The sequence below is a fragment of the Leopardus geoffroyi genome, chromosome E2 (assembly GCF_018350155.1).
Source record: "Leopardus geoffroyi isolate Oge1 chromosome E2, O.geoffroyi_Oge1_pat1.0, whole genome shotgun sequence".
NCBI lineage: Eukaryota > Metazoa > Chordata > Mammalia > Carnivora > Felidae > Leopardus > Leopardus geoffroyi.
Genome location: NC_059335.1, coordinates 7,601,036 through 7,626,921, shown reverse-complemented (window position 1 = coordinate 7,626,921; position 25,886 = coordinate 7,601,036). Strand labels below are relative to the sequence as shown.

The 25,886-nt window shown below is 55.5% G+C and overlaps 2 protein-coding genes across 8 annotated transcripts in view; both read right to left on the bottom strand.

The window, feature by feature from the left end:
* The window catches only part of LRRC4B (leucine rich repeat containing 4B), a 61,237-nt gene extending 59,500 nt beyond the window's left edge, over positions 1-1,737 (bottom strand). The window contains exon 1 of the mRNA XM_045441724.1: positions 1,282-1,737. The gene's annotated coding sequence lies outside the window, so the exon portion shown is untranslated. The remainder of the gene's footprint in view (positions 1-1,281) is intronic.
* A 7,549-nt stretch (positions 1,738-9,286) lies between these two features.
* On the bottom strand, positions 9,287-25,553 carry SYT3 (synaptotagmin 3). 7 transcript variants are annotated; one of them, XM_045441716.1, is made up of 11 exons: positions 25,278-25,553; positions 24,369-24,499; positions 22,708-24,251; positions 19,113-19,638; positions 16,194-16,581; positions 15,776-15,994; positions 13,550-13,670; positions 12,518-12,689; positions 12,261-12,393; positions 10,011-10,079; positions 9,287-9,800 (listed from the first exon to the last, which is right to left on the bottom strand). In XM_045441716.1, the coding sequence occupies exons 3-10, from the start codon at positions 22,856-22,858 to the stop codon at positions 10,014-10,016; spliced, it is 1,776 nt and encodes a 591-aa protein (XP_045297672.1). In that variant the 5' UTR covers positions 22,859-24,251; positions 24,369-24,499; positions 25,278-25,553; the 3' UTR covers positions 9,287-9,800; positions 10,011-10,013. The 7 variants fall into 7 exon arrangements, with proteins under 7 accessions (XP_045297672.1, XP_045297676.1, XP_045297673.1 ...); XM_045441720.1 differs by having other exon boundaries at positions 22,708-22,878; positions 25,278-25,443; XM_045441717.1 differs by lacking the exon at positions 25,278-25,553 and adding an exon at positions 25,139-25,201.
* Between the last annotated feature and the right edge of the window lie 333 nt (positions 25,554-25,886).

The following is a 25,886-nucleotide window of genomic DNA, read 5'->3' as shown; positions in this document are numbered from 1 at the left end:
TCAACAGAGAAAACTTTCTGTGTGTGCTATTGTCAAGACTTTAAAAACACTGCTAGTCGGAGACTAAGTTAAATTCACAGTCTGAGGTCATGACCGCAACTTCACAAACGGGGGCCAATTTACTTCTTGTTTCCCTCCCCTCCCTGAGGGTATAGCCATGGCTTTCCCAGTGTGGTGTGGACTCCCCACCTTGGTTGGGCCTGAGTTTTTTTTTTATTGCCCTCACCTAAGAAGCCATCCAAATAAAAGTTCAAATTTGCCAGGATTGTAAAATCCCCTCAGGGCAGAAGCATTCTGATTACTTCTCTGGGTTCTTGATTTCCCTTCAGTTATGGCCTGATAAATCTTGTGACACCTTCAATGCTTTTAAGACTTAAAAAAAAAATTTTTTTTTAGGCAACACGTTTAGTTGTTGCAGTGGGAGGCTTGGTCTGAATAACCTAGCCTGCTTTTTTTTTTTTTTCAATTTTTAATGTTTATTTATTTTTGAGGGAGAGGGAGACAGCGCAGGCAGCGAAGGGGCAGAGAGAAAGAGAGACACAGAATCTGAAACAGGCTCTAAGCCGTCAGCACAGAGCCCAATGCGGGGCTCGAACTCACAAACCGCAAGATCTTGATCTGAGCCGAAGTGGGATGACCAACCAACTGGGCCACCCAGGCGCCCCAACCTAGCCTGCTATTATCAACAACTTCAATTATTCTGTCCTCTCAGCTTTGCTTAAATTTTCTTTTTCGCTCTTGGGGCACCTGGGTGGCTCAGTCAGTTGGGTGCCCGACTCGGGCTCAGGTCATGATCTCGCGGTTCGTGAGTTCGAGCCCCGCGTCGGGCTCTGTGCCGACAGCTCGGAGCCCGGAGCCTGCTTTGGATTCTGTGTCTCCCTCTCCCTCTGCCCCTCTCCCTCTGCTCTGTCTCTCTCTCTCTCAAAAATTAATATTAAAAAATTTTTTGTTAGTATTTTCTTCTGGGCTTTTAATACTTGCCGTTATGTAAATAAATAAATATATGTCTTTGTCTGCCGACCATGTTGAAAACTCCATGGGCACGTGTACTTTGTCTTGTTCACGGCTGTGTCCCCAGCATCCGGAATAGCGTCTGGCATATAGTGCGTGTTCAATATATGTTGAACGAACGAATGAATGAAAAAAGCGATTTTGCCACTTGTGCTGTGGCTACAGTGGGCCAAAGCAAAACGGCTAGGGGGATTCAGAAACATGGTCCCAACTCCAGAATCCGTGTGAAGACGTTTCAAAACACAATCCCAAATCAAGGTCACAACTTACCAAAGCGGCGTAAAGAAGACAGCTCAAGGCTCCATGGTTTCCAGTGCTTGCCAGGATGAGGTGCTGGGCCGGGGAGTGAGTCTCGCTCAGTTGGTAGCCACAGGCTGCGGTGTCCCTTTCACCCTCTCCGCTGTTTTGTTCGCTTCGCCACCCCTCTTTGCTTCGGCCTGTCGCCCTTCCCTCCCGCTGAGTCTCAGGTGACTGAGCCCTTGTTTTCTTCCTCTTTGCTCTGGTCTCTCTGTTCACCTCTATGACTTGCTCTCTGTCTTGCTGTCCCTGTCGTCCCCTGTTGTGCCTCGGTCATGTTCTCCTTCTCCCTCTGTCCTCCTCTGTAAGATGCGATGCCAGTTTCTTTCCGGACTCTGCCCGCAGCCCGACTCCCTAGCTTCATCTCCAGGATGCCTGCCAGGCCACCCTTCGTCTGGGTCACCAATCCCTTGCTCTGCCCCGCTCCCCTTCCTGGTCTCTATACCTTTCATGTTTCTACGCTCTGTTCCTGTCTCCACCCCCTCTGTCACCATCCTTTCTGCCTCTGTTTCTTCATCTGTCACAGTGTCATGGAGTGTGCTTTGTTACTCGCACCGTGGAACTGTCACCGCTATCGCTATGCTCTCTGCGATTGTGCACCGTTGCGGTTCCCTCGGTCTCTGTCTCCTCTGTCTCTGACTCCTCCGGCCCTGTCCCCTCCCATTCTGAATCCTCCCACGCTGCCCCCCACTCTGCTTCCATTTCCTCGATTTCCGTCATGGGCCCCTCCCTGCCTCCGAAGCCTCCAGCTCTGTCTCTGTCACCTCCGTTCTGTTCCCTCTCTTACTCGGCCACTTTCCGTTTTCTCTCTGTCCCCTCCGTGTACTGGTGTGCGCCTTATCTAAGATTGTTTCCTGTGTCTCCAGCGTTGTTGTCTGTATCTCTGCCCCCTCTGACTGCAGCTGTTCTCTCTTTGCCTCTGTCACTGTGGCCTCCAACTTTGGCTCCGGCGCCTTCTCTATTTTTGTCACTTCTCCCTATATTACCTCTGTCTGTTATCTGTCTTCTCTCTCTCTCTCTCTCTCTCTCGGTCGCTGTCCTCGGTCTCTGTCGCCTGAATATGTCTCCCCTGTCTCTATGATTGTCACCTTCTCCATATCTGCCACTGTCCCCCTTATCTCTTCCCTCTCCATCACTGTCCCTTTGGTCTTTGTCCCTTCTGTCACTGTCCTCTCTCTCTCTCTCCCTGACACCGTTCTCTGTCTCTATTACTGCCCTCTTGGCCTCTCTCTTCTTTCTTAGGCTCCCTGGTCTCTGTGCAGACCCCCCCCCCCGGGGGTCTTGTCTCTGATCCCCTCTCGGCCTCTGATCTGGCTCCGTCTCCAACACCTCTCCGCTGTCTTTGCGACTCGCCCCTTTGCCCCTGACGACCCCTTGGTGGGATGCCACTTCCGAGGCGGTCCCCTCTGTGGTCTTCTCTAACTCTGTCCTTCTCTGCGGCCGTCCTCGGACCCTGCCCGTGAGACCACGGGCTCTACCTCGTCCCTGTGACAACCCCCTCCACGCGTCCCGATCGCGGTCGGGGGCTCCCCTCGCCGCCTCGCCGTCACTTCCGGCTTCCCCCTCACTTTCTAACACCTTTGCCTCGTCTTCTGCTCACGTGGGTTTGCGTGTGTGGCAGGTCTCTGTCCCTTTAGGGCTCCGCTCCTTCCGGCCCGTGTCTGGCCGTCTCTCTCTTCGGGGCGCTGACCCTCATCAAGGAATTTTATGGGGCCACATCCCCTCCCAGGTCTTTTCTGGCGCAAAGGAGCCCACCTCGGTCCACCTGCCTGGCCTCACCCTGGCTGTCACCCTCGCGCCTCTCGCCTCATGCCGCGCCTCCAGCCCTTTCCCGCCCTTTAAGCCTCCGCGCGCTAGGAAAAAAAAAAAAAAGAAAAAGAAAAAAGAAACAAACGCGAGCGCATGCGCACCCACCGACGCACTGGGCGGGGCGGGGGTGGGGGGAGAGCGCGCGACCTGCAGGCGGGCTCGCGGGAGCTCGCGCGAACTCGCGCCGGCGCTCACGCGCTCCAGGGGCCTGCTCGGCAACTGGTGACGTCACGGGGGCGCTGTCCCGCTCTGTGGGCTGCCTTCAACCAGCACGCGCTTGCTGGAGCAAGTGGCCAAGCGTTGCCAAGCGCCAGGTGGCGCTCAGTGCCTGAGCTCACCAACTCTGCAAACCCTGTGGAGACTCGTGTCGTCATGGCAACTCCGCCCCATCTAATTGGATACCTGCACTATTTCGTTGGATCCGCACCCCTGATTGGATGCCTGTATCTCGTTGGCTGCCGGGGAATTTTTATCTTCCCTTCCCCTCAGCATTTCTCTCTCTCGGCCGGGGTTTCTCCCACCAGGCACTGGCAACGTGGAGACGGAAGGTGACTTGAGGCACCAGGGGGCGTGAGGTGTGTGGCACCCGGCCGGAGTCAGCGGACCAGATTGGCTCTCTCAGACACAGCCTCTCTTTCCCCGCCAGGGGGCGCCACGGTGCGCCGGGTCCTTGGAGGCCTTGGTGACTGGCGACGTCACAAGTGAGCCACTCTTGATTGGCTACCTCTCTCCACCAGCCGAGTCGAAAAGGCAGGCCTGGAGAACTCTATCAGAGGGGAAAGAGAGCAACTGTGTGCCCAGGAATAATGAATGACCTTGGCCTCAAATACTTAAGTATACAAAGGGAATTCACCTTTATTTTGTCTTCTAGTCTCTAATAATCACACCCAGACAAGCAAGCTGTTATTAGCGTCGACACCTACTGCAGCTATGGACCCGTAAAGCGGACACCTGTTGTTTTTCTCAGCTGATACCCACGATTTAAAAAATTAATTGCCTTTTTAAAAAGCAGTTTTAGGTTTACAGAAAAAAATGGAACGAAAAGTACAGAGCTCTCATTTACCATTAGAGGGGACCATATACCATATGGTCCTAATTCCCTCCACCCTCGTAGGCCTACCCCTAATTCCCCCTGTTATTAACATCATTCATTAGTGTGGTACATTTGTTACAATCGAAGGACAGTAGTGTATGAGGCCACTTACATGAGATATCTAGAGTAGTCACATTTAGAGAGACAGAAAGTAGGATGGCAAATGGTGCCAGGGGCTGGGAGGAGGAGGATTGGGAAGTTATCGTTTCATGGGTATAAAGCTTCCATTCTGCAAGATAAAAAGAGTTATGGAAAGGGGTGCCTGGGTGGCTCAGTTGGTTGAGCCACTGACTCTTGATTTCGGCTCAGGTCACGATCCCAGGGTCATGGGATCGAGCCCTGTGGCAGAGCACTGCCCCTCTCCCCCTCTGTCCCTCTCCCTGTGCTCTTTGTCTCTTAAATTTAAAAAAAATGGAGATTGGTTGCACAACAACGTGAATGTACGTGACACTAATAAGCTGCTCACTTACAGGGCAGTTCTGGGGCCCCTGGGTGACTCAGCGGGTTGGGCATCCAACTCTTGATTTCAGCTCATGGTCCCAGGGTCATGGGATCGAGCCCCATGTCAGGCTCTGTGCTGAGTGTGGAGCCTGCTTGGGATTCTCTCTCTCTCTCTTTCTCTCCCCCTCTGTCCCTCTCCCCGACTCGTGTTCCCTCACTAAAATGATGATAATAAAAAAGAAACAGAACAGTTCTGTGATCCCCAAATGTTCCTTTGTGTCAGTGTGTAATCAGTCTCCCACCCCCACTCCCTCAGCCCCAGGCGATCCTGATCGATTTCTGTCCCTATAGATTAGTGCTCCCTTGTCTGCAATTTCACATAAATGGAGTCATGCTGTTTGTACTCTTTTGTGTCTGTTTTTTTTTTTTCCACAAGACATACTGGTTTTGAGATTTATCCACTACACGTATCAGTGGGTAGTTCTTTCCACTGCTGAGTAGCCTTCCATCCTGTGGACATACAATTTGTTGATCCACTCCTGTAGATAGACATTTCTATTGTTCCCAGTGTTCCAGACTGGGGCTATTATGAATAAGGTGGCTGTGAATATTTGTGGGGACATAGGCTTTTACTTCTCACGGGTAAATACTCAGGAGTGAGATTGCTGAGTCACATGGTAAGTTTGTGTTAACTTAAAAAAAATTTTTTTTAATGTTTATTTATTTTTGACAGAGATACAGAGCACAAGCAGGGGAGGGGCAGAGAGAGAGGGAGACACAGAGTCCGAAGCAGGCTCCAGGCTCTGAGCTGTCAGCACAGAGCCCGACATGGGGCTGGAACTTACAAACTGTGAGATCATGACCTGAGCCGAAGCTGGACGCTCAACCGACTGAGCCACCCTGGCGCCCCTGTGTTAACTTTATAAGAAACTGATAGGGGCGCCTGGGTGGCTCAGTCGGTTGAGCGTCCGACTTCAGCTCAGGTCATGATCTCATGGTCCGTGAGTTTGAGCCCCATGTCAGATGCTGTGCTGACAACCCAGAGCCTGGAGCCTGCTTCGGATTCTGTGTCTCCCTCTCTCTCTGTCCCTCCCCTGCTTGTGCTCTGTCTCTCTCTCAAAAATGAATAAAAATTTAAAAATTAAAAAAAAAAAAGAGTGATCCCTGAGTCCAATGATTGGTGTCCTTATAAGAGAAGGGCAGAAGGGTACCTGGGCAGCTCAGTCAGTTAAGCCTCCAACGTTGGCGTGGCTCGGGTCATGATCTCATGGTTTGTGAGTTTGGGCCCCTGCATGGGGCTCTCTGCTGTTGGCACAGAGACCGCTTCGGATCCTCTCTCTCTCTCTCTCTCTCTCTCTCTCTGCTCCTTCCCTCCTTCCCTGTGCTCTCTCTCTCAAAAATAAACATTAAAAGAGAGAGAGAGAGGGAGGGAGGGGAGAGTAGGTGATGGGCATCGAAGAGGGCATCTTTTGGGATGAGCACTGGGTGTTGTATGGAAACCAATTTGACAATAAATTTCATATATTAAAAAAGAGAGCGAGAGAGAGAGAGAGAGAGAAGGGCAGGGGAAAAAAAAAGAAACAGGAACAATTAAAACCAAGTTATACCTTTTCAAAGCAAACTGGTGAAAAAAACTGTCCTGTTTACATTTTCCCGCACTGAAACATCTTGCTGCCTTCTGGGACAGCTGACACTCATATATGAAGTCAGTCAGTGTTAAAATGATTATGGGGACGCCTGGGCGGCTTAGTTGGTTGAGCACCCAACCCTCGATTTTGGCTCAGGTCATGATCCCAGGGTTGTGGAATCGAGGCCCGAGTTGGGCCCCACGCTCAGTATGGAGCCTGCTTAAAATTCTCTCCCCTCCCTCTGTTCCTCTCCCCTGCTCTCTCTCAAATAAAAAAATTAAATATTATAAAAATAATAAAATAAAATGAAGCTTCCTAATGCACAGATATATTCTAATAATATATGATAATTATTAGCAAGTATAATCATCATTATCAATGTTAATAGCTAACCTTCAGGTCACATCCAATGTGTGCTAAATGCTATACAGCCTTTCATTTAATCTGTGTAACATTCTTTTTTTCTTTTTTAACGTTTATTTATTTTTGAGAGAGCACAGGCGGGAGGGGGCGGAGAGAGAGGCAGACAGAGGATCCGAAGCGGGCTCTGTGCTGAGAGCGGAGACCCTGATGCGGGGCTCGAACTCACTAACAGGTGCCCAACCAACTGAGGCACCCAGGCGCGCAATCCGTGTAACATTCTTGGGAAGTAGGCATTATCACTTTCTCCATCTTACAGTTAAAGAAATTGAGACATTGAGAGGTTAGACACTTTGCCCAAAGTCACAGAGCTAATAGGCGTGGAGGAGGGATTTGAATCGAGGTCGTCTGACTTCCGAGCTCAATTGGGTACCAGACAAACTCTTGTGGAAGATACTGGCATCATCACAGATTGCAAGAAAAGTAAACTAGCAGCACGCCCAAGAAGCCGGTAGAGCATGACATTAATTTAAAACATAAGTTTCTTTGGGGGCGCCGGGTGGTTCAGTCAGTTAAGTGTCTGACCTCGACTCAGGTCATGATCTCGCAGTTCGTGGGTTCGAGCCCTGCGTCGGGCTCTGTGCTGACAGCTTAGAGCCTGCTTCAATTCTGTGTCTCCCTCTCTCTCTCTGTGCCTCCCCCACTCACGCTCTGTCTCTTAAAAATGAATAAACGTTAAAAAAACTTTTTTTTAAAGCATAAGTCTCTTTGGCATGATGGACTGTCTCCTTAGGGGAATTTTCAGGATATTTATTAAGTTAAAATTAGCTTGCAATTCTTGTAGATGCTAATAGGCTGCCCTATTTACCTTCAGGATGAACTTTACAAGTGCGATTATATCTTTATAACCTTGACATTTATTAGGGTTTGAGAAGTGCTGCTCACTCCTTGAGAAAAGAGAGTAAAATGAACCCCTAGCTGGAGTTCAATGAAAAAAAAAAAAAAAATCAGTGCTGTATGTTCTCTAAAAAGCGGAGAGAGGGGGGCACCTGGGTGGCTCCGTCGGTTAAGCGTCTGACTGTGGATCTCAGCTTGGATCATGATCTCACGGTTCATGAGTTCAAGCCCCAATGTCAGGCTCTGCACTGATGGTACAGAGCCTGCGTGGGACTCTCTCTCTCTCTCTCTCTCTCTCTCTCTCTTTCTCTGCCCCTCCCCCGCTCATGCTCAAGAGCTCTCGCTCTTTCTCAAAATAAGTGATTAAACTAGAAGAAAAAAAAAAAAAGAAACTTATGATTTCAGGGGATGAATTCCCAGCTGGGCAGGAAGGGATGAGGTCCTGAGGGGGTCCTGAGCCAATCCCAGCAAGGTGGGGAGGGGAGGGGGCCTCGGTCATGGGAGAGGGTGCCAACAGGAAGCTTGCCAGCTGGATTCGTGACTGGTCTGAAGTGGTCATCCAAGGCCCTAACAGGACCACAGGACCAGTCAGAATACTGTTCCTCAATGGTACGGAAGCAGAGAGAGAGAGAGAGAGAGAGGGAAACCAATTTTGTCTCCTCTGAAATGATCTTCTGAGGGCGATTGCGGTAGGTCCCGTTAATTTCCTGCCCACCGATCACTCCCCCCTCCGTGCTGCCTTGCTGGCAAAACCCACACAGATGGGTTTCCCAGGCTGCTTTGCAACCCGGGGTGGCCACTGCTCCCGGTTCTGGCAAATAAAAAATAAGGAGAACCTGTCTAGGGACCAACACACAAGGGGAGGGCCCTGCCACACTTCCGGCTTTATTTATTTTTTATTTTTTTTATTTTTTAAAGTTTATTTATTTTGAGAGAGACAGAGACAGCACAAGTGGGGGATGGGGCAGAGGGAGGGAGAGAGAAAGAATCCCAAGCAGGCTCCGTGCTGCCAGCGCAGAGCCCAGTGTGGGGCTTGAACTCACGAACCATGAGATCACGACCTGAGCCGAAACCAGGAGTCGGATGCTTAACCGACTGAGCCACCCAGGCGCCCCCCCCCCCACATTTCCTGTTTTGGATGCTACCGTGTGAGAACGTAATGCACGGTACTGCCGTGGTCTGTATTCACGAAGGGAAGGCAAAACGAATCTCAGAGATGTCAACCCTGTGCCTGACGTTGCTGAGCAGCTGAACTAACACCGGGCCTGCGTGTCTTTGAGAGGTTTGTTATGTGAGCAAAAGAAATCTCTATCTTTTCAGCTCTTTCTGGTGGAATTCTGTTTTATGCAGCTGAAGCCATCACAACAGATACAGCATTATAAGCTTGGAGCTCCAAATGGTTCCAAGCTTATTACTATTGCAAAGGCTTGCCTGAGAATGAGTTCATAAGGAGCAATGCAGAGTCACTTGAACACCTTGATCTGACCATGCCTGAAGTCCTTCTGTATGCTCAGACTCACCATGTACAAAGAGCTTTCAGTTCTGCCTGTGGCTTATGGTAGTTTGGGTTGCATTTTGTGTCTTACAATCATAAGGGTCATGGCATACGTAACATTTACAAACTCAGGCTCCAAAGAGACCAATTTAGTTGCCAGAGGTCACTCGGCCAGTGAATAAAACTTTGGTCTGAACCCAGAGCCAGGATGTTCCAACCCAGCTTCCCGGTCCCAGAGAGAACAGGAGCCCCAGGTGGAGTGAGACCCACGGTGTGTGTTTATTCCGGTGTTGGTAGCAGCAGCAGTGGGGGGATCGGCCAGACGCAGGGTGTGTTGAACAGAAAGGGTAGACACAGGTGTGTGTGTGTGTCTGGGGGAATACGGAGGATCGGTCTGTTGACATTCACAGCAAGAACAAGGGTCAGGACACCAAGTCTTGGACAAACAGCAAAGAGACAGACAGAAAGACGAAGGGTTTGGGGGGCTGGGGTCCCCCAGACATGCATGGCCCCTTGCCTGGAAGAGGAGCCCTGGGGAAGGGAAGACAGACACAGTGGAGACTGAATGCCCCCCCCCAACCCTGAAACAGGGAGCTGGGCCCGCCTGCCTCCCACCCTCGCGCCTCGCGGGGTAGAAGGATGGGTGGGCCCAGGCAGCCCCGCACCACGCAGCTCGGACGTTATGGCTTCGAGGAGATGAATTCACAGTCCGGGCAGGAAGGGATGGGGTCCTGAGGGGGCCTGGTCCGATCCTGGGCCTAGGCCAGACCTGCAGGACCGGCAGGGAGGAGATGTCAGTGACGGCAGAGAGCAGGCCTGTGACCTGCTGTAGCTCCATCAACACTCCCAGGGACTCAGGAATCCTGGCCCATTGTCCCTCCGTCATCTGGCCCAGCATTCCGGGTTCCCAGCCCCTCCTCCCTCGGACCCAGGAGTCCAGGACTCCAACCTCCGTCCTCCCCTGGTCTGGGTTCCTTACCCCTCACTCTGAGTTCTCTTTCTCTGACAATCCTTTGCTGCCTTTTGTGAAGCTGGACAAAGTCTTTTCCTGAAATGAGGAAATCCAGAAGGTTCAGATATGGGGGAAAAAGGCAAGACAATCGCTAATAAGCAACACAAGAAGACATCGAACCTCCCTTTTCACTCAACTCGCCTCAGAGAAGCCGAGACCCTGTCTTGGAGCCTCTGGGGAGCCAGGGAGGGCTGTGGGCCGAGAAGGGGCAGAGTCAGTGCGGGGGGGGTAGAAAGACCCTCTGGGGCCATGCGCTATGGTGCGCCACTAGCTGAAAGTCAAGGTCAGGACCTCACTCAGCCCGGATTCCACCCCCCTCTGTGCTCCCAGCATTGCCCAGCATGAGCACAGCACACAGAAGCTTCTGGAGAAGTTGGTGAAATGAGCGAGTAAACTAGGGGAAGAGCGAGCGGTGGAAGGAGAAAGGAGCTACCATCTGTCCCTCTAAATAGAGCCATGGTCTTTTCAAACCTCAGGCTTGAGCCCTGGGCTCTGCTGCTTAAAATCCCTCCTCACCCCTCAAAGAAAAGTCCAAAGCTAGGCTACAGTCAGGCCCAGGAGGAGTCCGTCCACCCTGGGTGCAAACTTTCAGCTGTGCCCAAACTCGGCAATCAAGGGAACTACCCTTGCAATGCGATATTTTGAAAAATCAAGATTAACCCAAGAAAAAAAAAAAAATCCACGATGTGCAAAATATCAAATTAAAAAAAATTTTTTAATGTTTATTTATTTTTGAGAGAGTGAGACAGAGAGAGACAGAGTGTGAGCGGGGGAAGGGCAGGGAGAGAAGGAGACAGAATCTGAAGCAGGCTCCAGGCTCTGGGCTGTCAGCACACAGCCCGACTCAGGGCTCGAACCCACAAACTGTGAGATCATGACCTGAGCCGAAGTCGGACACTTAACCGACTGAGCCACCCAGATGCCCCCAAAATATCAAATTTTAAACAGAGGCCGGTCCTGTGTCATATTAGAGACTGAGACAAAAGGAAAAATAAGCAGCCTTCTTTTTACATCTTTTTTATGGTTAATTTTTTTCCCCAGAAAGTTAAAATAGTTTTTAAAATGTTGAAAACAATGAAGAGGAAGTATACTGCAATGCACATCGCTTTATTATTATTATTTTTTAGTTTATTTATTTTGGAGAGAGAGAAAGCGTGAGTGGGGGAGGGAAGAGAAAGAGGGAAAGAGAGAGAATCCCAAGCAGGCTCCAGGCACAGGGCTTGAACCCATGAACCGCGAGATCAAGACCTGAGCTGAAGTCGGACGCTTAACTGACTGAGCCACCCAGGCACCCCAAGACTTTATTTTCTTCTTAAGAAAAAATTTGGGGGGCATCTGGGTAGCTCAGTCGGTTAAGTCTGACTCTTGATTTCAGCTCAGGTCACTATCTCAGGGTCCTGAGATCGAGCCCTGTAGCTGGCTCCACGCTGCACATGAAGCCTGCCTAAGATTCTCTTTCTCCCCCGCCTCATCTCTCTCAAAAATAAATAAAATTAATTAAAGAAAAAAAAAAAGAAAGAAAAAGTTGTTGATCCCCACCCAGTACACCACAATCCACTGACTTTCAACTACAGCCTGTTTAAAACAAACTGAACCAAAACCGAACCCCCCAAAAACCCAACCCAGCTCCCTCACTCAGTTTCCCCCCTTTATTTTGGACTTAGTATCATGGGAAATAATAGTAACAGTAGCTGACCATTTGCTGAGCCCTTAAGGAGAGGCAGACACTGAATCCTGCATTAACTCACTGAATCCCCCTATCTGTCCTAACTTTAGATGCTATTAACAACCCCAGGGGTGCCTGGGTGGCTCAGTCGGTTAAGCATTCGACTCTCATTTTTGGCTGAGGTCATGATCTCCTGGTTAGTTGAGTTCGAGCCCCTCATCCGGCTCTGTGCTCAGAGCTCAGAGCCTGCTTGGGATTCTCTCTCTCTCTCTCTCTCTCTCTCTCTCTCTGCCCCTCCCCTGCTCATGTTCACTCTTTCTCAAAAAGAAATAAATAAACTTAAAAAAATTTATAAACAATAACAACAACCTCATTTCTCAGTAGAATTACCTGAGACACAGAGAGGTCAAGTGACTTGCCCTAAATCACACAGCTAAAGTTGGTAGAGCAGGGATTCCAACCTAGGTGGTCTAGAGTCCAACCTAGGCCGGAATGGCTAGATGAACGCATGAATGGCGTCCCGAGTGTCACTGGGAGGCCGCCCAGCTCACCTCCACCAGCTGATGCCAGTGTTCCACGGGCTTGCGGGGGTTGGCCAGCATCTCCGCCCAGTGCTCTCGGCCGTGGGGGTCGGCGGCGTCCGGGCCCACGCGGCACACACCGATCACCTCGTTGTGCCCGATGCTGGGGGGGGGGGAGGGGGGGCGGCGTTGAGCACTTCGGGAGGGAGGGGGCGGGCTCGGTCCCATCCCCTGGCCTCCCGCCCCCCCCCCCCCCCCCCCCCCCCGGCCCGGGCCATGACCCTCACCAATCATAGTCTACCACCGCGATGCTGAGCCCCACGCTCTCTACGCTCTCCGGGGCCACATCGAACACGAGCGCCTCGTTGTACGTGGGATTCAGCGTGTTCTTCTTGATAGAGGTTTTCCGCTTCTTCAGACGCCGCCCCTCACTGATCAGAGAGGCCTTCACGTAGGGGTCTGGGGGTGGGCATGGAGAGCCCTGAACCGACTCGACCTCCTCCCTCAGACCCCAGTCCAACCCATGGGTCTGGGTCCCCATTGCCGTCCTCCCTCAGACACAGAAGTCTAGGCCCCCAGCCCCTCCTCCCTCCGACTCAGGAGTCCTCACCCCCAGCCCTTCCTCCCTCAGACCCAGGAGTCCTGCCCCCAACCCCTCCTCCCTCAGACCCAGAAGTCTGGGCCCCCAGACCCCTCTTCCCTCAGACTCAGGAATCCTAGCCCCCAACCCCTCCTCCCTCAGACCCAGGAGTCCTGCCCCCAGCCCCTCCTCCCTCAGACCCAGAAGTCTGGGTCCCCAGACCCCTCCTCCCTCAGACCCGGGAGTCCAGGCCACCAGCCCCCCCTCCCTCGGACCCAGGAGTCCTGCGCCCAACCCCTCCTCCCTCAGACCCAGAAGTCTGGGTCCCCAGACCCCTCCTCCCTCAGACCCGGGAGTCCAGGCCACCAGCCCCCCCTCCCTCGGACCCAGGAGTCCTGCCCCCAACCCCTCCTCCCTCAGACCCAGAAGTCTGGGTCCCCAGACCCCTCCTCCCTCAGACCCGGGAGTCCAGGCCACCAGCCCCCCCTCCCTCGGACCCAGGAGTCCTGCGCCCAATCCCTCCTCCCTCAGACCCAGAAGTCTGGGCCCCCAGCCCTTCATCCCTCAGACCCGAGAGTCCAGGCCCCCAGCCCCTCCTCCCTCAGACCCAGGAATCCAGAACCCCGGCTCCTCCTCCCTCAGACCCAGGAGGCCTCAGCCCCAGCCCCTCCTCCCTCAGCCCCAGGAGCCCGGACCCCCAGATGCTCCTCCATTAGGTCCCAGCGCCTCACGAACCCACCTGAGAAGCCAGTGAGGTCCATCGCTTTGAGGTTAGAGGCTTTGATGATGGTCACGGTGAGGCGCCCGGCGGTGGGGAGGTAGCAGAGTGAGAAGTTGAGCTCCCCGAGATCTGCCTTTTCCTGCAGTTGGGGAAAGGGGTTCAGCCGTGCCCTGCCTCAGTCTCCCCTGTCTCTGCCTCACGTTCTCTCCCATCTGGAACCTCCAGCTCTCCTCCCTGACATCCAGGACTCAGGTTGCCCACCCACTTCACAGTCTGACTCTGCCAAACCTGGTAACTCCTTGGTCGCAGCTGCCTGCCACCAGCAAAGCTGGTTTGTTCTGCAGGGAGGATGGGAAGAGGCACGAGTGCAGGGAGGGAGCAGGAGAGAGAGGGAGAGAGAGAGAGAGAGCACGCACGCACAGTGAAATGTAGGCTGTGACAAGGACCAAGGCACTGAGAGCTATAGCTTGAAAGGCAGACCCACAGAGTCCTAAAGCAAGAAAACCCAGAGAGGGGGCATAGAGACTCAGAGAGAGAAAGAGAGAGAGAGACAGACATACAGACAGACAATAAGCGAGACTTCAGAAAGAAGAATACAGAGACCGGGAGGAGAGGGAGACAGAGCCCCAGAGGAGAGAGACAGAGTCCGGGTTGGGGGGGGGGGTGCCAGAGCCCCAAGGGGCAGGAGATCCCAAGAAATGGGTATAGAGATTTGGTGGAGGGTATGGAGACCTAGACAGAGTGAAAGAGACCCAGAATGAGGTGGGGAGAAGGGCAAAGGCCCAGAGAGAGAGAGAGAGAGAGAGAGAAATAGAGACAGAAACCTACCCAGAATGAGGGACAGAGATCCAAACAGTGTGACAGACACTGAGAAGTCAGTCTTAGGGAGGGCAGGGGACACACCAGCCCTAAGTGAGGCCACAGAGGAGACAGACTCGCACACCCCACACAGACCTGGAACGGGGGCCGAGTTGGCCCCGGGCCCACGACCCGCCCTGCCCTGTTCTTCGGCGTCATCTGGGCCCCTGGCCTCCCTACCACACTGATGAGGCCCAGGTCCCTGGACCCCCCACTCCCTGCCCTTGACAGCTAACTGTGCCCACCTAGACCTGGAACCCCCGAGGACTGTGTGGGGTCCCCGGGGCCTGATCCTGAAACGAAAAAAGCCAACTGTTTAAGGAATGAAGGCACAAATAAATGAGTGAAGACCTCTGGTGATAATGAGGGGGGAGGAAAGAAGTGACAGACACAAGGAGACAAGGTGGAGGCAGGAGGAAGGGGACTGTAGGAATTGTGTCATCATGCAGATGGCGAAACTGAGGCTCAGAGGAGGGCAGGACCTCGAGTGTGGCCATCATCTGGACAAAGCTAGGACAGGGCTCACACCCGGTGCACACACAGCTGCCCCACATCGGCAGACAGCTGGAACGTTGTGACATGCACAGATCAGACCCAAGAGGGCCTAGGAATTGGGGGTTTGAGGCTTGGGGGTGCAGAAGGGGTCAGGACACCCAACGAGCATGTTGGAGCGACTGGATGGACAGAGGAAGTTGGCCAGTAGCAGGGGGTCGGTGCTGGGCGTTGTGGACCCTACAATCTGGTTGCTGGAGGAACTGGGGTGGGGGTGTGGGGATACTGGGGACCCAGGTATGTCTGAGGCCCGGGGGGATGAGACTATCAGGATTCAGGCAGAGACCAGAGGATGAGTTTAGATCTGGAGGTCGTGGGTTTGAAACGTAAAATGTTCAGAGATCAGAGGGGCTGGGGTTTCAGGAAGCTTGGGAACTGGAAAGCCAGGAGGTTGGAAGGTGAAGGAAGTCAGAAAACTACAAGCTGGGAATTCCGGGGTCAGGACGGTGAAAGGTCAGGAATTTCGGGTCAGAGGGCAAACGCCGTAGGATCACACCATGAAGTTATGAGGAGGTGGTTGGTGGGTGTCTGTTACAATTTTCCCAGTTGTTACCATCAGATGTCAAAGGGGGAGTCAGAAGTTGGGAGGTCTGGGGTCCAGGCATGATGTCAGCATTTGACGGGGGGGGGGGGGGGGGGGGGGGGGGGGGAGGATGAGGGTCCATGATATCAACCTCTACACTTTGCTTGTATGCTTGCAATATTTTGCAATAAAATAAATTTCAAAAGAAAAGCCTGGGTCAAGAAGTTAGAGGGTTATGAAGTCCAAGGGCAGAGAGGTCGGAAACTGAGGGGTCCTGGGTCCCCAGGAAGAGGGATGCAGGGGCCACTGACCGAGCCGCCCTCCACGATGTCCCTCCATAGTGGGCGGTCGGGGGGCTGCTCAGCCAGTTCCAGGAGGTTGTCCAGCACCACTTGGCCGATCAGGTCGTGCCGTGAGAAGCGGTCGAAGTCATAGACGCTAAAGTGCAGTTTGCGCTGGGCCAACTCGGCCAGGGGCACCGAGAACTGGAATGTCTCGTTGAATACGGGGTTCAGAGTCTTCCTGTGCACCTGCAGGGGGTGGGGGAGGGGGCAGACAGACACCACACCCATCAGCCGCTTCCAAAGGACCCAGGAGTCCAGACCCCCAAACCCCTCCTCCCTCGGACCCGGGAGTCCAGACCCCCAGCCCCTCTTCCCTCAGCCTCAGGAGTCAGACCCCCTCCCCCTCCTCCGTGGGACCCGGATGTCCAGGACCCTCGCTCCGGACCTTGGTCTGGAACTTTTTCTTGCGGTCCGGCAGCAGGTAGATCTTGACGTAGGGGTCTGAGAAGCCATTGGAGTCCTTGGCCGGGAGGTCCAAGGCCTGTAGGATCCGCACCACCAGCTGATCGGAGCCATAGAGGTACCGCAGGGCAAAACTGATGCGGCCGCAGGGCGCCCCCCCTCCGGCCTCTCCCGAGCCCGCGGCCCCGCCACCGCGCCGGCCACCGGGTCCAGTCCCCTGGTACAGCTCGGGCTTGATCTGCCCGATGAGTTTGGCTTTTTCCTCACCGCCTGGCAAGGGTAAGGGTAGGGCAGGCGGCCGCTCCTCACTGCCAGGGTCCGGCTGAGGGGTCAGGGTCTGCTGGGTGAGGGGCCGGGGTAGGGCCGGGTACCTGTGGGGGGTGGGGAAGACCAAGGTGGGGCCACTGGCAAAGGTGGGGATCTTTGACACCATCTAAAGACCCGGGAGACTCCTCCCTGCCTCTTCCCCCAACACCGCATCCTGGTGGCCACAGATCCCACCCTGGTTCACTATGACCTCGAGCCAGCCACTTGCGCTCTTTGAGCCTCAGTTTCTCCACCTGTGTTGGGGGGGGGGTGGTGCGGGGTATCCCGGTCTCTAAACTAGCTCCAGCTAACATCTGCTTATGCACCGGCTTCCAGAAGCCTCCCCCTGACCTCAAGTGCATGACCCAGAATAACCTCTCTGGACTCCAGAGGCCCCACACAGCCCAGACCTCCTGAACCTTCTTCAAATCTCCCCAACCTGCCTTAGCCCCAGTTATCACATTTCCCACCTGACCACCGCTCCACCTGGCCTGTCCTTTCTCTCTCAACTCCCTTCTCCACCGTTCCTAGTGTCGATGGGACATTCTGGAAGCCCAGAGCTCCCCTCTCGGGCCCCTCTGGGCCCCTTCTCCCCTTCACACACACACACACACACACACACACACACACACACACACACACGCACACACACACACACGCTTTCCCTGGACAGGCTCATCTGCGTCCCAGGTTTCCACACCCATCAACAGCCTTTTGTCTGCTAAATGTGTCTCCTGGGCTCCAGCCTGGATCCACTCCGGGCCTCCTGGCCTCCCGGCCTCGGCCTCCCACCAGACCCTGCACGCCCTTCCCTGCTGGGCTCAGTGCCTTCTCCCAGACCCGCTCCTCCTCCGGGGTCCCCGTGCTCCACCGAGATCTGCAGGCCAGATGCCGGAGCCATCCTCGCCTCCCCCCTCCTCAAAGCCCGCCCCTCCCCTCTCCCGAACTCCCCCGTCCCTGTGGCCCCGGCTCATCTGCCCTGTCCCGCGTGGACAGTCACCCCCGGGGTGAAGTCCGCGTGACGGGGCCCCTAGCGACGGGCAGCCCCAGATGTGCTGAGAGGCAGGCCCGGGGTGGGGGGAGCAGGAGGTTCCAGTCGTGGAAAGGGATGTGGGGGTGGGGGTGGGGGCTCCAGCTACAGATCCCCCGGCCACTCCTTGCTCCCCGGGGTGACTTTGAGCAGGTCACCGACACCCTCTGAGCCTCAGTGTCTCCATGTATGTAATGGGGGCGGGGCTTCCCCAGAGACCCCAAATTACATCTCCCATGAGCCCCTGGGCCCCTGGCCAGGTCCTGGGATTACCAGGGTCCTGGGACCTTCTCCCATCACTGTCTGGGGCCCAAGATGATCCTTCTGAAGGCAGTTTCCCTGGACACTGCCCCAGAGGCCTTACACTCAACAAGATCCAGATGAGCTCAAGGTCTCCCTCACACCCACTCCTCTTCCTAGATCCTCTGATCTGACACCCACCCAATCACCAGGCCAGGATGGGTGCTGTTAGCACCTGTCCCCACCCCTCCTACCCCACAGCCATCCGCCCCGAGTCTCATCTCTCCTGCCCCCTGACCTTGCCCTTTCCTCCCCGTGCCCACAATCTCAGCTCAACCTCCTCCTCTCCTGCCTGGACTACTGGCCTCCAGTCTGTCCCTCTAGTCCACCCCTATGTGGCCCCAGAGAGGTCTTTCTACACCCAAAACTGGCCCTCTCCCTCCTGCTCACAGGACAGAGTCCCCGCCCCTCAGCCAGGCATTCGAGGCCCCAATACCTTGTGTGGTCTGGCCCCACCCACAGCCGCAGCCACATCTCCTCCTTTTCGCACACGTACTCGCAGGCCATAGTGACTGCTGGCAGTTCCCACAATGCACTGCGACCTCCTCCCTCTCTAGCCTTTGCACGGGCCGCTCTCTCCTCCTGGAATGCCCGGCTCACACCCCTACCTCTGTGCCCGGCTAACTCTTCCTCACTCTGTAGGTCTCAGCCATCTCTGGAAGGCCCCAGCCCCCTCCCAGACCGGATCAGCGACTCCTTGGACTCCCACAGCTAAAGTGGCCCCCTAAGCCACTTTCCTGCAGCACTGGCCCGGCTGGGCTGGGCTGGCCTCTCTGGGGACCCACTTGCCCCGGACTGTACGTGGCATGACGGCAGGGTCTGGCTGCCACGCTCACTTGTTTTTCCAACACCCAGCTCGGGTCTAGTTCATATGAGGTGCTCAATGACATGCTCAGACGGATAGCGATCAGACGGATCCCCAGGTCCCACCACCAATCCTGGCTTAGGGTGAAAGACACGAATCGCTTTGTGTCTCAGGGCCTCGGGGGGTCTAATCTTCATTCTGCAGTCCTGTGCTCTCTGAATCTGAGAGTCCAGATCTCTAGGCTCCTCCTCCCTGAGACCCTGGAGTCTGGGGCCCTAGCCTCTTCTCTCCCCAGGACCCAGGAGTCCACACCCCCAGCCCCTTCCTGCCCCAGGACTCAGGACTCTGGACCTCTAGGCCTCTGGACCTCTTGCAGGGCTCAGGAGAACCATATCTGGGAAAGAGACACAGAGGAGGAACAGAAGTTCAGAGTGGACCCCCAGCCCAGTAGCCTGTCTCACCTGGTGGTGGGTGCCAGGCTTGTGACCTGCTGATGCGACTGGGCACTGGGCAGGCCCCCACCACTGGGGGGCAGCAGGAGCAGCCCAGAGCCCGCACCTCCCTCAGAGGGCAGTTCAGGAGATGTCTGGCTCGGTTTGACCCCAGCGGCCACTGCAGCTGCCGCAGCCTCTGGATACGAGTCCATGTCCAAGTACGAGGGCTCAGGGGGGTCAGAGCCCCCTAGGCTGCCTGGCTCCAGCAGCTCAGCGAAGGGCGGATGGTGGGCGGTGTGGGCGTGGTGGTGTGGACCCCCCAGCAGAGGATGGCCACCCAGGCCGGCCCCCAGGTGGGGCCCGCCACCGCCCACCAGGCCTGCCAGCCCGACCCCAGGGCCTAGGTCTTTGCGCAGGGGGCCCCCGCCCACCGCTGAGCCTCCCTTGTCCCGCCAGGGCACCCAGCACAATTTCCAGGACACGAAGAGGGAGACGCCCAGAAGGACAATGCCACAGAATGTCACGATGACCGACAGCAGGCTCACGGAGATGTCTGGAGAGAGTGAGGACAAAGGTCAGGGGTCAGGGTGGGGTCAGAGCTTATCCTCCCACTGCTGTCCCCAAAGAGCTAACCTTTAGCATTCGCCATGCATTGTCCTAGGCACCTGACGTCCATTTACTTCAACTCCCCGGCCCCACAGGCTGGGTATCTCTATATAACCGTTTTAAAGATGAGGAAACCGAGGCACAGAGAGGTGGAGCGACTTGAATAACGCTGCGCAAGCAGTCAAGGACAGATCTGGGATTTGAAAGCGCGGTCTGTCTTCAGAGCTGATTCTTAATCACTAGCCCGTGCTGCCTCTCTAGAAGAGGACACACCCAACGTCCCCCCAAATGCTCGGAGATGACCAAGGAGAGAGGAGCCGGCGTGACTCCTCCCACGACAAGAGTTCAAATCTGTGTTTGCCGCGTGGCCCCGGGAGCATATCTTAAGCACCCTGAGCCCCACGTTCCCCGTTTGCCAAATAGGAAGTCCTGCCTCTTACGGTGGAGGTAAAAGGGACCCATCGCTGAGATGTCTACTGAGTGGTTACTATGTCCCAGACACCTAAGTGCTTCATTGGCATTGGTTTACTCGTGCCTGACAGGCGCCCTGGGAGCTTGGCAACCTTATTAACACCTGCTTTCCCCAAAAGGAAACTGAGGTCAATGGACCCAAAGTCTCCTGTGCGGAGTCCCCACAGGTCAGCGCTGGAGTCAGACCTTGACCCCGGAGCGCCTGGCTCCAGAGCTGTCACGCTTCACTATTTCCCAAGAAATGGTATTTGGGACGCGGGTTATTATTCGACTGACAAATATCGTTACGTTTGGCGATACCGCTGCCGCCATGTGTAAGCCAGCATCAGCAGCCGCCACGGCGAACGCCTTGCAAATGCTTCCTGTGTGCTGATGTGCCTTTCAGAGAAACCCAGGGAACAGCCTAGTTCTCGAGCCAGAGGTTCCTGGGTCATTCAGGAAGTGGTGCCAGGAGTAGGGCTCCTCCAGGGAACGTGACTCTGTTTTGGGATTGACTCCTGGGTCTCAGCGAGGGAGAACACAGGGGTATTTCGTGCACCCGTGCGGGCTCTAGATTATGGCGGGTGGGGAGAAGCTATTGGCTAAGCTATTGGCAGCGAGGACAGCTGAGTGGACTGGCTGTGTCCTGTCCCTGCAGGGGACGCCGGGTGGTGAGGGGATGCCCTCCCGTCCCGAACTGACCAGGGCATCTAAGTCAGCAGTCTGTGGTGTGAATCCGCACGGCACTGCGATCGATCCCATTTTACAGACGAGGACGAGGAGGCTCTGAGAGACAGGAAGTGACCCTGTGGGGCCATACAACTGGCGATGGCCAAACTCTGAAATTCCTACTCCCCTCCGCCCCTTAGGGTGTTCCTTTCCAAGTGACCAACATCTGCTTAGAGTTCTGGGGACCTGCCAAAAACCAAAGCAAGGGCTTGCCAGCCTCCTGAGCCTGGGAAGAATGGAGAGAGGGGGGCCGTTTGGGAGGACAAGGTGGAGACGAGGAGAGAAAAAACGAAGAGCTGCTTGCCTGTACCATCAGCCTGACCCAGACCCTCTCCAAGTCAGAACATCGATCCTCTAAACTCTGACAGATTTCTCATTTCTGTCCGCCTGGTCTGGGGAGCCATTTGGGCTTGGCAAGGTGACGTAGCTGTGCAGTAAAAGATCACCCTTGCCCAAGGAAATGTTTGGCCCTGGATCGGCTCCTGGGAAGGAACCGCTAAGTCCTTGAACTTCCTCCCTGAAAGTGTTTTTGTTTACCTGTGGAACCATGGGCCCTGCCAGATGGTCCTCAGCGTGATTGACGCTGGGGGACTAGGACGTGCCGTATCAGCTTGGCCCCTGGAGGGGCCGGAGGTGAAGGTCAGCCACACGGGCGGTCAGCCACGTCTACGTGACCGAGACTGGAAGCTCACGCCTGGTCTCTCCTGGACCCTCCTCTCTGTGTCTTTCCCTTCGCAGAAGTTCATCCCTATCCTTTTGCCGGATAAAGCGTTCCCAGGAGTAGAACAGCATTTCTGTGAGTCCTTCTAGGGAATCATAGAAACGGAGGGTGGGCTTGGGGACCCCCAAATTGCCATAGTATACTAGACTTCCTGGGGTCAAATCTGGCTCTTCTGCTTACAGGCTGTGAGACTCTGAACACAAACTGGCAGCTCTCTGGACCTCATTCCTCATCACTGTCCCTGGACATCTGGCGCGCAAGGTGTCGAGCTCCGCCCTGCACTCAGCAAGTGTGGCTCTAGGTATAACTTCTACACGCATGCTTCCTCAGGGTCCCTCAGGGCCACTCATGACATTTCCTGGTGTTCAGAACCCTGCCGCTTCCTAGCTGGGTGACCTTGGGCAAGTCACTTCACCCTTCTGAGTCTCCCCTCCGCCATCGAAAATGAGGATTCTGTGTACCGCAAAGGGGCGTTGTGGGTGGTTGATGAACAATGCAAAGGACCTTGCGTACTGCCTGGGACACGGTCGGTGCTCAGTAAGTACATCCCAGCATTTATTGCATGACCACTGTGTGCCCAGCTTGTTCTAAGCACTTCACATGTGTTACATCACTTGAGTCACTCAGCCACCCCATGAGGTAGTCACTTTTATTATCCCCATTTTCAGGAGGAAACGGAGGCACAGAAAAAGAGCTACTTGCCTAAAGCCATCCATTAGTAAGTAGCCGGGGGTGGGGCATGGGGGGGGGGTGGGGAGTGGGATTTGAATGCAGGCAAGTCAGACAGCCTGACTCAAAAGCCTGAGCTTTTAAGTACTATGCAAGATACACAACAGATATGTGAAAGGGACATGTATGTGGCTGGGGTGGGGGGCAGTGGGCAGGAGGCTCACAGGGCCAAACACAAAAAGGTCAGGAATCAAATGGCCCACCTAGTTCCTTCTCCTTAGATCAAAGGTGTGGGGACCAGCAGCAAGCAGGATGGAGGCAAGACCCTAAGAGGGACTGGCCAGGGCCGCATAGAGAACAGAAAGCTGAACGAGTCTGCTCTGAATCTCTGAAAATATTGACCGTAACAGAGACAGGGGGCTGGCCGAGACAGCTGGGGGTGCTGACCTGCATCTGGGCCCCGGGGATAGCCTCGAATTCGCAGGTCGTTGAACTCCTGGCACCTGTCACTCGTGTCGGCATCTCGGACCCGCGCACAGAGGTCCGAGACCAGGATGAGTGCCCGCCGGCAGAGGTCATCCTCGTAATCTCCCGACATGGTGGCCGGTGGGTTCTGTGCTTGGAAGGGGCCGGACGAGGGTGCAGATGAGAGATGAGATTGAGAGAGGGATGGATAAAGGATAAAAAGGGAAAGAGAGAAAGGGGAGGACAGGCGAGGGGACAGAGATTGGGGCCAGGTGGATCAGGGGAGGTAGATTGGGGAGGGATAGACGATGAGAAAGAAATCCGGGGCCGATAGACAGGACTGAAATTCGGGGTGCAGGCAAGAAGACAGTAACAGATTGGACAACCAAGAGGACAGAGATCAGCGTGAATGGACAGGAGGAAAGAGAACAGGGACAAACGGACAAGGAGGAAGAGACTAGGGAGGCCAGTCAAGGGGCAGAGATTAAGGACAGATAAAGAGACAGAGATTAGGGGTGCCCAGACAAAGGGACGGAATTTAGGCGTGGGCAGACGAGGGGACAGCCATTCTTCGTTCATGCATTCGACGAATATTCATTGAGCACCAGCTACATGCCAGGCACTGTGCCAGATGCTGCAGAGCCAGCAGAGAACGCGCCCCACACAGTCCCCGACTTCCTGGTGTTACAATCCAGTGAGAGGAGACACACGGAGTAAGCAAGTCAACAAACACCACATCAACAAACAAGACGTGCTCACACTGTGAGAGGTGCTCTAAAAGGCACAGAGGAAATATCACAAAGGGACTAGGAAGTGGGCAGCTGGGGGGCTCTCTGTGGCCACCGGCAGTGGGTGGTGGGGCTGGCATGGGGTAAAGCATCCAGAGCAGCAGGAACAGCATGAGCAGGGGCCTGGCGGGTTCAAGGAACGAGAAACAGGCCAGGTCCAGGTAGAAGGGGACAGGACCGAGAGAAAGGGAGGAATGGGGTTAGAGAGAGAAGAGATGGTTGTGTGCGGTGGTGGCTGGGGTGGGATGGGAGGTGCAGGATGCAGAGACAGGGACCAAGTTGAGGGAGGGAGAGAGAAGGGGAAGGGAGACAGAGATAATGGGAAGGGCAAACTGGGGCCCAGAACGGAGGGACAGATGAACAGACACAGGGAACGTCAAGGATTGTGATTTGGGATGGACAAGCCATAAAGAATGGACTAGTGTGTAATTTATGGGAGTGCAAGAGATGGGCGGACAGAGGGACAGTTAGAAGTGCCAGGACAGAAATATCTTTGAAAGAGCAACAGTGGTTGGCAGAACGGATGGGGTGCAGGAATAAAGGACAGACTGACAGGCGATGGCCAGAGATCACAGATGGGCGAGGATACAAAGGAGGGCTGGGCAGACAGACATGGGTGCAGAAGGAAGGTTGGATGGGGGTGGGGGCATACGAGACAGGGGACCGGGAGGAAAGAGGTGCATGTGGGGCGAAGGGGAATTCGCCACACATGGTTTGGAGGCAGACATCAGAGATGGGCTGGAAGGAGAGTGCAGGGGGAAATTAGGGACGGGCAGACCAGAGCTCACGGATGGACAGGTGTCGTGGGGGTGTTGCAGAAGGCCAGGACTCCGAGACAGACATGGTCAGACTCACCTGCGCTTATCCCTGCCGTGTTCTGGGTGGCAGCCGAGGCGGCGGCTGGCGGCAGCCCATGGGGGTTGTAGGGCGGACAAGGGGCTGCGGACCCGTCCCCACGCGCCAGGTGGTGGGAGGAGGAGCCGGATCTGGGGGCCGTGGCCAGGAGAAAAAGCTCAGTTCGAGCCTCACGTCTCGTCCTCCTCGGACCGGCTGCTCGACCCCAGGCGACCCCCGGGAGGTCCAGCCACCCCCTCCCACCTCCGGGGCCCCAGCTCCCGTTGAGCTTAGAGACTACAATTCCCGACAGGCCTCGCGCTACCGCGGCTAAAGACTTCACAGACCCGGCGCTGTATGGGCTGCTGGGAATTGAAGTCCTTCATGCTCCTCCCGGCTGCAGAGAGGATGGGAATTTTTTTCGGAGGTGGGGGGGGGGCGGGTTATGAGATGCCGGGGTCCCAAGGCGCTGCAGCGGGGAGGAATGATGTCCTGGACCCCGAGAGGCCGCGGAGTCCTAAGTCCTCAAGGGCCATGGAGTGGGTAAGCGATCCCCACCTCCGGGGGATCGGTGGGTGAGGTTGGGGTACACCTAGGTGTTTCGGGACCCCCCTTTCTAGGGCCACGTGCCCCTCCCCCGGGCGGCCAGCAAGCGCTGCGGCACCCGCACTCGCGGGGAGGAGATCCGCGCGCCTCTGCACCTACCCCCGCCCCTACGCGCTGGGGCCTCCCCCCAGGATCGGCCTGGGGCGGGGGCTGGGGCAGGGGGGAGGGGGGAGGAGCGGACTCACCCGGAGCCGCCGCCGCCGCCGCCGCCGCCGCCGCCGCAGCCCCGCGCGCCCGCCGCGGTGCCCGCTCGACTCCTCCCCCCGCCCCTGGCGCAGGTCCGCGGCTCCTCCCCTTGCACCCCCTCCTTCCTCCCCTCCGAACCTGCGGCTTGAGAGCAGAAATCGCGCGGCCGCAGCGAGGAAGGAGGGAGGTTTCCCAGGACCGAGGCGTCCGAGACCCAGCTCTCTTACACAGCGGAAGAACCAGCTGTCTGGGATCGTGACCCTCTGCGCCCCAGGATCTAGGGGTCCAGGCCCCCCAGCCCCTCTTCTCTCAGCTGGAAAAATCTGGGACCCCAGTCACTTCTCCCAGAACCCAGGGTAATGACTTCCCACCCCCCCTCCATTCTCAGATCCAGGAATCCACTCCTCCCCTGGCCCTTCCTTCACAGGACCCGGGACTTGGAGTCCTCCCATCTGGGGAGTTCTGGAGGCTGGCGGTGGGAGGGGAGGCGGAGCCTCAGAGTTAGCGGGTGTGGAGAATCTCAGCCCGGTGTGAGGTCCTAGCAGGGACCTGGGTTTGGATCCCCGCCTGGGCCGGCTCCTGCCTTTGTGCCCTCGCGCTCTTTTCCCTGAGGTCGTTTCCTCATCACAAAAAAATACGGAGACAATAAAACTGTCTCCTAAGGGATCCAGACGTTTGAAAAAACCAGGCAACGTAGATAAAGCCTTGGCACCGAATAGGTGCTTAATGAATCTTGCTCAAAAGCAT